Raw genomic sequence first — 11,734 nt, 5'->3', positions numbered from 1 at the left:
TGGGGAGGGGGGGGCGGGGGGGGGGGCGCAAAGCTGGCAGATTTTATTTTTTTTTTTAGGCAGCTGCAGTTACAAAAGTCTCTCCTGTTCACAAAGCCTGCTTTCCTGCAGCTTGGTATTTCTACCTTGCTCTTCCTGAGATTGCCAAAATCAGAGTTGAACATGTTGTGACACAATCAGCCATTTGAAATGTCTGCTTTCCATTTGAATTTTATTTTTAGTATCTTCCAGTCTTTCAGAGCACACATACCCAAAGTAATCCTTCGACGTGAAGTAAAAAAACTAAGAAGAAAACGTGAAGGGTTTGACAAAGTCTAGAACATAAGCAAGCTTATGACATGTCTCTCATGTATAAAATGACTACTGCCTCGATTCTTTCATAAGCACACAGACATGGCTGCAAACGCCCATTTGCCACACAAAAACCTGAAGCTTTCTACCTCAGAGTTGCTAGCTGCAGGCTTAAAAGTGACAGATCTTCAGCTGGTAACTCTGAACTTCAACTAAGGCTCTCAAAGAAAAGAGATCCTAAACACAGCAGTCCTGAATCCTTACGGTTAGTGTTTCTTAGGGACCTTGAGCAATCCACTCACAGCTGGCCCTGCCTTGAGCGAAGAGTCGGACCAGACTACCTCCACAGGTCCCTTCCAATCCGTATCACACTATGAGTAAGCATTCACGTGCTTTTGTGAAAAGCGGTTTCTTTTGCCAGTCACCAGCGCTTGTCCCCGGGTGCAGAGGTGTTTCTGAATTCCTCGGGAATCAAAGAGCTTAAAACAACAGGTTATATTTATTTCTGGTTGCAGCATGAATCTGTGTGAATTCAACACTATAAACTACTCGCTAAGGCCCTTCTACAATTCCTGTAAGATATCTTTTTATATAAGGTTTGACAAAGCACACTTTCGCCTCCATTTACATGTATTAAGTTACTGAATTCTGCCAAATCCCTTTCAATTCTGTTCATGAAAACTGTGGTATTTGAAATTAATTCCAATAGGCAACACTCCCAGAGGGGACCGCTAGATCTTATAATCTCATAATGTAACCTAGCTTATTTCCAGTAACTCCAGTGAACCTAAGACAATGTACATTGGCTGAGGATCTCGTTCATCCCTGTCAGTAGTCAGAAAGGAAGGTGTTTCCCTAACTTACAGTCACTCCAGACCCAGTATCTGCTGTTCAGCCCAAACACACTCCTTGTAAAAGACCAGAAAGAGAACTCTCTAACATACTACAAAGAGCTATGCAACTTGTCCAAACAGAGGATACAAAAATGGATGTTTTCTAAGGAAACACAAAACCACAAAGTTAGATGCGGGTGAGATGACAGAAAGGAATAAAATTGAGCATCTGCACCAGGTGATAAAGCAATGAAATGTGAAGAGCCATTTAAGAGGAAAAGATGTCCCCCCCTTTGTGCATGAAGAACTAGCCTCAATACTAAGCAACATCTACACACAAATACTGTCCACTAAATGGAGATTATTACAAATAAATTCAGCAAGAACCATATGAAGGTATTACGGCATGAGAACGGGACCAGAATTGTAAAAAGGAAGGCAAACTGAAGAAAAAAAGAAGAAAGGACTCCAGGTTCAATCAGAAAACCAGGTGAGAATGTAACAGTGAAAGAACTGAGGAGAAAAACTGCCTGCTGCCGTATGCTGCATGAATATTTGCATCTGCCAACAGGCCATCAAAAAGCAAACTGGCACTAAGTCATAACTCACTATTTGCTATTTCTATTCTGGCAGTGTTATGTTTGTGCAATTTCTATCAGTCAAAACCTCCTTTTAGGGGATAGGGATAAGAAAAGCAGATATTGTAATCTATGTCTACTCTTGCTGTTTGTATTTGCTGAGTTATCTGCTGCTTGATGCATGTCTCATGCATCACTTTTTATTCAAAAATTGACATATTTATCCAAGTATGATTCAAACACACTAGCCTTATTCAAATATGTACAAAGGCTTTAGCAGACATTTTCAGCTATGCATTTTATGTGATTTAAACATCGGCATGTAAAAGGCAACATTTAATTGAGCACACATACTATAATCACAGCCTTGTCAAGGCACCTCACTGGAGCAGCGGAGACAAGTTTACAGGTAAGCAGCCTATTACAAAGTCTCTCTGAAGGCTTTTAAACCTGGGAACCTGTGGAGCCCCTTTAGACTGTACCAAGATTAGACAAAGACACACTGGTTTAATCACTTCATCCTAGTTGTAGGTTTTTTAGTTTGTTTTAAGGTGGTTAAATTTTACTTTAAAACCACAAATTATGTTAGGTACAATTTTGATAGATCATCCCACTTGCACAGTTTGGGTATGGATGAGAATTTGATCATGCCATTGCAGAAAGTGTCCCTAGTTCTGCAGTGCAGACACGGCCTTTAAAAATGATAAGCACTTGCTCCCCTATAGAGCCCAATACGCGACTTGTAATACAAAGACCTGGTGCTCTGAGGAAGGAGATCATCATCAGAATGAAGTTAGCTGAAAACCTAGGAGATACACCCAGGACTCCTGCATCTTTCTGCACTGCTATCTCCTGTTTATTTGGAGCATACCAATAGCAAGGAATTGAACTAGCAGTTGCAAAGGAGCTGTGGAGAGATAGAGATGACAAGGAGGATAAGCAATATAAGGTGGTATGTTCTAGTGCCAAGCAAGGAAGGAACAAGAAATACCAATGAGAAAACCAAGGAAGTGCTAAAATATAATATAATAAATATAAATATAATAAAATATAATGTCATATTCTTAAGCATTTTAAGGATTGGAGGAGTTCCTAACATTTATTCTCTCTCCCACCTCTGCAGCTGTGTACTTCCACAGCAGCTTCACTGAAACCTGAACCACCACTAACATGGTCCTGTTCCTTCCCTCCCTTCTGTTGCACCCCCACCAGCATCTACCCAATCTTGTAGCAAGCTTGTGGTTATAGCTAAACTGGTGAAAAACAAAGCTTTTTATGCAGGGTTGCCCCCACGGGCTGCCTTACCACAGAGTCAGCCAAGACTGGCCAGCACAGCAGAGCAGGTGGGAACATCAGCTCCAGTAGCTGCTAGGTGATGACCCCTGACAAGCATATGGGGATGAACCCCAGTGCAAAAAGAGAAAATTAACATCCCAAGCTAAAAGGCAAAGCAAGGTTGGACACAGAGCAAGGAATCCATAGTAGGCAAATAAACCTGGAGGGAGGCATTTCAACAGGTCGTGTTATCCCTGGGCCAAAACTGTTAACACATGACCGTATTCAACTGAGAATGAACTGAAAGAAATGAATGGACAATTTATACATTTTGCTATTCTTTTATCCTGTACTGCTTAAGCTTTTGTTTACACAGATAGCTTTCCACTCTGTTCAAAATAATAGAGGAAAGCAACTGCACAGGGATTCCACAGGAAAGGTTCCTTCACCTCTCAAACAGGTGAGAGAACAAGTTACAGGGAGATATGCTTTTACTTGCAATTTAAGTTACTGAAATTCACAGTGCTCTGAATGGCCATTGATCACGCTGTGCGATATAATCACACACCAGTACTGCTTTACATCTGAACCCAAGTTTTCTGATCTTTCGTTCAGTGCAGGACTATAAGCCAGGTGTGCTTAGAAATACCTGAAGTCTAACATGAGATTGTGCTCTTGGCAAAGCATCACAGTTATGCCTCGTTTCTTTAGCTATGGACAACACACACTTCCTCAATTCAGGAGGAGGAGGAAGGCAACTATTTTCTCCCAGAAGTTTATCCCGCTCATTTATTATGCCTCTCCAGAGCATATGGCCAGAAGCAAAGACAACTGTTTTTCATACAGAGCTTAAGGAAAGTAACTTAAGCTCGACCACCTTATGCTGACAAAGAATGGGCTTCAGTAAACGATGGCATGCACGTGTATCACTGCAGCACAGCACCAACGCACTGGTCCTCCACAGCGTGCTTTATTTTGCAACTTCTCTGTTATAACTAGAACAGAGAATAGCAGCGCTATGGCAGGTATAATTCACCCACCCCAGCACATCTGAGCTACACAGCATTGCCAGCCAGTTATAGGGTGCAGGGAAGACTCACAGATCATTTTGGCATGGTTGGGAACTAAAAGGAAACAGGAATTTCTGTGGAACAAGTTAGGTGCCTAGATGATAAATGAAGTCTAAGCTATTATCCTATGCTCCCCTTATAGGGCTATACAAGCACCTCCTGAGAGCAATTAATCTCATCCTAAAATACATGTTTGAGACAGGCATGATGAACAGCCTGCTGAAGGTACCATGTTTTCATCCTAACTATGAAGGAACAAGTGATTAACTGAGGCTTTGATATCTAGTTTTAAAATCTTTAAAGCCAGAAGAGACAAGCCTCAGTCTCAGGGGGAAGGAAGAAAGGAGATAACAGGCAATTCAGCTTCCCTCCTTCCTCTGACCAGAGGCAGAACATCCCTCCTGTCATCCCTGAAACAGGAAAACGTAGTCCTGGCGACATCAGCCATTAGCTACCCACTCACCCATATACGTACACTTTGAAGAGAGATGGCAAATGCCTCCCGCTGTTACCTGAACAGCTGCCACCTCCAAACAGGGTGTCCAAGGGGAACACCCCATAGCTGGGGAGGGAGCCCGTGCTCCCCCCACAGAGCATCAATCCAGCCTCACCAGTACTGTGCAAACCAACTTACAGGCACAGACATGGTTACCAAAATTAACAGCATGATTTCGCTGACCCCTTCAGCCAGGGAAGCAGCGTCCAGAAACACTCACGCACTGCCTCTTCATCCACAGCTGCCCTTCCCCATGCCAGCTCTGTCCTATACTTTGTGTCGGGCTCAAGCATCAGTGCATGACTTGGTGAGTCAGCTGAACCGAGAGAGATTAAAAGGCATTATTTGAGAAGTCTTCCCTGATTACAAGTTAGGCTAATTCGTTCAAGAAAATTACATTCATTTCCCAGTTATCTTTAAATACATCAATTCGGTGTGAAAATGAACTGGATCTGTTGGCACTTACAATTATATTCCTACTTATTCTGTTCATTCTACAGAATATTGTAACAAAGAAATCAGCAGTTTACATAGCCTGCTGCCTCAGGTTACAGAAGTTCGCTTGTGTATTATTTCCTCTGCCATTTTGAAAAGCACATAAATTATTAACACAAGTCACTAAAATTCCCTGTCTTTCAAGAAGGACATTCTAATCATGTCAACAAAAATCACAGTTTACTGGGTATCTACTAATAATCTTCTGCTCAGAAAAATGCAACTGATACATTTCAGAATTATAGAAAAAAAGTGTTTTCTTCTTTTAATTTCAGAACATCCAGCAGGGTTGGTGTGACAATTAGTGAATACTTAAATGCTTGATATTCATTGGAAATAGTCTTGACAGTGATGGCCAAATAATTTCAAGCATGAGAAGAAGAGAAAGTCTCAGACTGATGAATAACTGACATTTGACCTGCTGTTCACTTCCTAAGCTGGAAAAAAATGCAATTCATATTGAATTGAAGTTGAAGCTGGCTAAAAAAGCATGAAACAGTTTCATGTTTCTGCATTGCCTTACTGTCTAGTGCTCTTTTTATAAAATTGTTTTATTCACTGGTTATAATACGCATATTGAGGAGAGGGGTAAATACTTAGGACAAAGCAGTGAGCATAACTGATAAATGTTACAGAAAATAATTTCAACATTTTTATAAATGTGGCTGAAATTTGGACTTTAATAGATTAACACAATGCCTGTGTGAATTTATAACAAAGTACTGAGACTTTCAAATATCAAGTTTTTTCTGGCACACTTACACTGGTCTGAAGTTGGTGAGGAGTATATTTAATAGAAGGCATTTTCACCACAACGGGAATATGAACCACCATTGGTTCATGTGGCTGCGCAAAAAACAAAACCAGCCAAACAAAAAAAAAACCCCAAAAAACAACCCACCCAAAACCTTGGCCTTAAGACACAGAGCCACAGCAGGATTATAAAGTCCTTCTCTCTGAAAATGTGCGACTTGAGGCACAGAAATTCCCTGCCAAGGCACTACATGCAAACGCCGGTGGAAGAGAAATTGTTGTAGACCAATACCATTTCGTCTTTATTCTCTGATCACCTAAAGCTGAGGAAGCCTCTCTCTTCTGAGAGAAAAGCAAATTGAAAAGAAACGTTTACACCCAATGTTTACTAAGGATTATACCCTCACCCTGCCTTCTATTGAGACTCCTGTTGCTTAAGAAACCAGGTGTTAATCCCTCAAAGTGGATGACATTTTCCAACCCTGCATATTTCACAAAGCTTGAACATATTCAGAGAGAAAGAAAGTTTACGTAAGACACAAAACAGATGTTTAATAAACTCTGGTAATCTGACAGGCAAGTATGTTTTGGTCTTCCCAAAAGACAGCCACAAAAAGGCAGCACCAATTTTCTTCCAAACACAATAAAGAGGACTTCAGTTTTAATTAAAGAGACTGGATCCTAACCAAAAGAATCTTTACCTCCTACCTCCTCTTAACCTACCTGATATATTTTGATTTCACCTTTGATGATAATGGGAAACAACTCTGACTTTCTATTTAGCATCAGTAGTATCATTGAGTCACATCAACATCATTGACCCAGACAGTAAGATATGATCAGTGACAGGCATCACGTCGGAGTTAAACCTGGACTGAGTCACCAAACCATCCCAGCAGTCTAACACGAGGATCAGTCATGTCTTCAGCATTACCTAGAAAGGAACAACACTGATTCTTTCTACTTAGGAGTAATTTTAAAGCAGATTACTTCTGGCACTGAAACAACTATAAAAATAAATATAATATAAATGGCATAGTCACTAAACATTAAGGGGTTTTCTTCCCCAGAATGATCTCCAGTCAACAATCAGCTATTTTTACTGTTCCTTAAAAAACTTATTTCTTTTTTACTTAAACTGGCTTGAATCTACAGGGGGAGACCAAATCAAAACAAACATAAGAAAATCTCTAAGTCTTACTATGGCTTTATGGAATCAACTCCATTCTCTTCAAGCTAATTTACATGAGACTGGTAGAAATAAAACTAGAGCAGAACTGTACATCTCCCTCCCCTCTTTTATAATACACAACTTCTACTTGGCAGTGTTGGGTTTTGCAAGCCTTTCAGAAGAAGTGTCAACCTTTCAAAATGCCCAAAATCTATCTATATATGATTATCATTATGTGTACAAGGGTGAAAAAATGTTCTTCCTCCTTCACATTAGTAATTTCAGCTAAAGCTGTTGTCCTCTTACCTAGCAGAAAGGAACTGTATTTGCTAATTTTATCATGTAGTCATAACTCAGCCAAACACTAGCTGAAACAGACTGGCATATTTTGGAGCTCTGCAGTCTTCAGTTAGCATATCTAACTAATTTTTCAGTAAATACAGTCAAACTGGAAATTAGAAATAAAAAGCAAGAGACAAACACACTTGCATGCAACCCCTCCATAAAGCCAATACCATGACCAACAGCTGCAAGCACTGAATGATAATGAACCTTGCAACTCATGGCCTGATTTTTAGTCATTGATTACCTACAACCGCAGCTGAAGCCAGCTCTTGTCTGAGACTTCAGAACAGACTCAAACTAAAGGTACAGAAATTCAGTCATAAAAAAGCTGAATAACATAAAAGGGGGAAGGATATTCTACATAATTTATCTTCTCATAGCAGAACAGACAAAAACGTGCTCAAAAAGATAACTGATGAATTTTATACTTTCCTTTTATCTTAAAGGTAGTGAATACAAAGTGAAAATAATACAAGCTTTTTTTGAAAGCTGCAATGCCTACCTTTCCCCCTCCTTCCCCAAGCATCTGTATTTGCTTGAAAAAAGTAATGCTACCATCTAACTGGACGTGTGTAAAAGATCCAGGATTATCTATTCAAGTTTTCACTGGCTTTTTGGAATATAGGAATGTTTGGAAATTTTGCAATGCAATATTGTTTGTTAACAGCAAGCAGCACATAAGGTTTTTCTTATGTCCTCTTCCTTTTACAATATTGCATTTGCAAAGATTGCTGAAAAGGCCTTCATTGCGTTTTTTTTTGTTTTTCAAGTCTCCCATACACTTTATGGGTTTTTTCCCTAGCAAAAAATATCATTTACAGGCACACATGAGGCCATGTATATCTCTCTCTCCTTTTTGGTTTTTTTTGTGGCTTGTGAGAAGCTAATACAATGAGCCAGAGATGGTATGATTATATAGCACCAAAACACTAACACCAAACGTTGGTCAGTAAAGATCAACTTTCCTTTCAAAGGACAAACGACACCAGAGTTACTCCACTTTTAATCATCTGAAAAAGCAGCAGGACTGGGGGGCAATGGAAGTAGGTCATGCTTTTCTCCTGTTTTGTTACATGCAGAAGTGACATAGAAATGAGGATTTTGGGCTAATAAAAGCAAGTCGTTTGCATACAATGAGAGGAAGGGGATTGCCTAAGTGCAAGGGTATTGGATCTTGCCTCTTGGAAGATAATTAAAAACTAAAACAAACAAAAAAACCCAAACACAAAAACACCCAAACACATATCATCCCCAAAACAAAACAAAACCCAAGGCAAACACCACACAGATAAGATCTTTTTCCACTTTCAGTTAATGGGGGAGTGGTAAACCTATAACAAAAGAAATTGTAGGAGTAGAAAGGAAGGAGGACTAGACAAATGGACAGTCCCAACTACTTTACCCAAATTCAGGGGGAAGTAGCACCAGTATCTGTTCCTATTTTTACACAGTGTTTACAGGCAAAGAGTAAACTGGCATGACAAACTTCGTATCATCCTACAAGACACATCACAAACAGCAATAAAACCACTCCAAGTTTTGCCCATTTGCTAATAGAGAAAAGATTGTCCAGCAAAATTCCTGAAACTGAAGGAAACAAAACCTTCTCAGTTTATACTTATATCATATTTGGAAGGTTACTTTCATAACCATGGCAGCTCAAGTTTTGGAAAGAGTAGTTCAGACCTTCAATCACGCAAAAAGCCTTTAATTCTCCACTGAAAATCAAGCCCACAGCTGTGCTTTAAGCATGTACGTTTAACATCCTCACAGCCACACTTGCTGCCCCTAAAATATTTTGTTGAAATGGTGTCACTTGCTTTTTCTGTGTATACTGCACCAATCTGGCTAAAAACAGCAAGCTTGTAAATGGGTTTTCCCAAACATCTCAATTTACATGTATTGAAAATTTTTCATTTTTGTGAGATGGGACTAAAAAATTAATGCCTTTTAGAGCAGACTGAAAACAATGTGTATCGCTCCAGTTGACTATACATACCTTAAAGAGAAAAGGCATTAGGAATCTGCTTTAAGAGGCTTTATAATCTAAGCATCCTGCAAATTTCACTACAAGATTTGACTTGAAAACCAAGTGGGCCCTCCTTGAATAGAGATAGTTATGAAATAAAAGACTCACAAAATAATCATACTGAATTGGTCAGAACAGAGAGCTGTTTAAATACCCAGGTCCTCCAGGTGTTGCTGAAGCTTAAAAACAAAAAGTAATATTGATGTTGATCTTCTAATACCAAAGATCCAAAAAAGTGTTTTCTCAAACTCCCAGAAGCAAAGGTGGTTACACAGGTGCACTGCATTCATCCATTATGTTTTCTTCTAAACAATTTAATGAAAGGGACCTGATCTCAAAAGGGCTCCTGCTAAGCATTTGTTAAATGAAATTATTAACACTCATAAATTGCACATCATTTCCAAAGCATGGTGAAGTAGCAGCTGTGGAAGAAAAAAAAAGTTTGTATCTGGGATAATAGGGATATTTGTACCACATAAGATAAGCGACACAACTTCATTAGCATTTGATAATTTAAACTAGAACTACACTTTTGAACAGCAATGACTACCTACATACTGCTAATTTTAGTCTGTTTTCTTTGGATATTCGATAGGCACTCTGAAAGGCACAAAAGCATAATAAGTTGCTACATACATGAGCATTTCACTTGACTGACAGTTCTGTTCACAAATACCCACCTGTCCAGAGAATTTGCTTTCTACTAAAAATCTGAGACTGAACACACAGTTGTAGTTGGGTCATGAACAGCAGCAGAGAGCAGACTAAAAAGCATGTGCGTGTACACACACACACACACGAGACAAACAAAACCTTATAAACAAGTAAAAAATAATTTTTTTTAAATGAAGATTTTTCCTAATCAGAATTCCTTCCTCTTTAATACAGGGATAACTTTTTTAAGTGGCCATAAGCGCTTTCACAGCACACTACACATGTAAGATCTACGTATCTTGCTGGTAACCCCCTGCTTCACAGAAGGGAAAACTGAGCCAATGAAGGCATGGAAGTTACCATAGCAAGCAACAAATTATGAAATTTGAACTCATGTTTTTAGTTTCCTATTCACTGAACCCTGAGAACTTTGAAAAATACACATTCCAGTACACTTTCATAACAGCAACAGCCTTCAATGACCTTACATGTTAATTATCTATGCATGCCATGTTAAAATCATTAGTGGTTACTCATAGCTAGACAGTGTTAAACAGAATTGGTCTTTATATCAAAACTAATTCAAACTAATTCTTCTGATCACACACAAAAATAGTAGTAACTCTGTTTCCTTAATCGGCAAGTACAAACCCAGATTAATTTCAGTGGGCACTGACTGTATAGAGAAACTTTAGATGAGATGGCTTTGATTCTTTCCTTGCACTTAACGCATGTGAGCACTTGGTCTCAGTTAAGTGTGATATAAATTAGTGAAAACTTTGATGATTTCAAGTTACCATCCTAAGGACTTGCCAGAGGAGAAGGGAAAAAAAAAAAGTCTGTATAGACCTATGGTTTACTGATCAAAAGCAAAACAGCACCAAGGAAATACACAAACTGTTCAGCAAGTATATGAAACCACTGATGTAATATTTGAAGAAAAAAAAGCACCAAGGACTTTCACCTCTTCTGAAGCTGTTCAAACAGAAACAGAATAATAACTGTAATTTACAGTTCACTTTGCTGTTTAATGTTATTCTATTGCACCATCATCTATTTAATGCTGATGTAACAGCCGTTTTCTCCACAACATGAAATCATTAGCCAAAGAATGAGAGTTGAAATAAAAAGAGAACTGGTTTGAAAACATGTGTTCTTAGAAAAGCCTGAATAATCTTTAGCCACCCCAACCTCCATACCCTTACCGGAACATCAAAGGTTTCTTGCGTGTCATCCAGCATCTGAATTTTGATGGAGACGAGTTTTCCTGGAGGTGTCATAGGTGGTTTCTGTCCATGCTCCAAGGTACTGATCCCAGCATTTTCCTGAGCTCCTAAGCGGGATCCTGCTGTTGGTCTCTGCTCTGTTTCACCCATGTTTCTCTAAACACGTTTCTTATATCTGATGAAAGAATAAGGGCAAAGACAACCGTATCACTTATACTGTTGCACATAAACATTATGATATATATACTTACTGATAATACACCATATGATCATTAAACACAAAGTAATAACCACTATGATTTATTTTTTAATGTATCATATGAAGACATGAAAACCAGGAAAACCTTACACTTTTCAAAATACACAGCCTCATCACCTGCTGGGGCTAAGACTGATAGACTGGCTACAAAACAGTACTGCACAATGGAAAAATATTCCTTTTCTCCTGGAAAAGGAAACAAAACCACATTGGAAACAGAGCATAAATTATGCTAATTTTTAAGTATTCACAAATCAGG

The 11,734-nt window shown here is 39.0% G+C and overlaps 1 protein-coding gene across 1 annotated transcript in view; it reads right to left on the bottom strand.

Annotated features, from left to right (window-relative positions):
• Positions 1-11,366, bottom strand: part of LOC104616518 (FERM, RhoGEF and pleckstrin domain-containing protein 1-like) — a 30,225-nt gene extending 18,859 nt beyond the window's left edge. Inside the window, exon 1 of the mRNA XM_010281558.1 lies at positions 11,196-11,366. Coding sequence (XP_010279860.1) covers positions 11,196-11,366 — 171 coding nt within the window. The remainder of the gene's footprint in view (positions 1-11,195) is intronic.
• Between the last annotated feature and the right edge of the window lie 368 nt (positions 11,367-11,734).

The sequence above is a fragment of the Phaethon lepturus genome, unplaced genomic scaffold (genome assembly GCF_000687285.1).
Source record: "Phaethon lepturus isolate BGI_N335 unplaced genomic scaffold, ASM68728v1 scaffold22042, whole genome shotgun sequence".
Taxonomy (NCBI): Eukaryota; Metazoa; Chordata; class Aves; order Phaethontiformes; family Phaethontidae; genus Phaethon; species Phaethon lepturus.
Note: the sequence above shows the minus strand (reverse complement) of the source record. Positions and strands in the feature narration are given on the sequence as shown.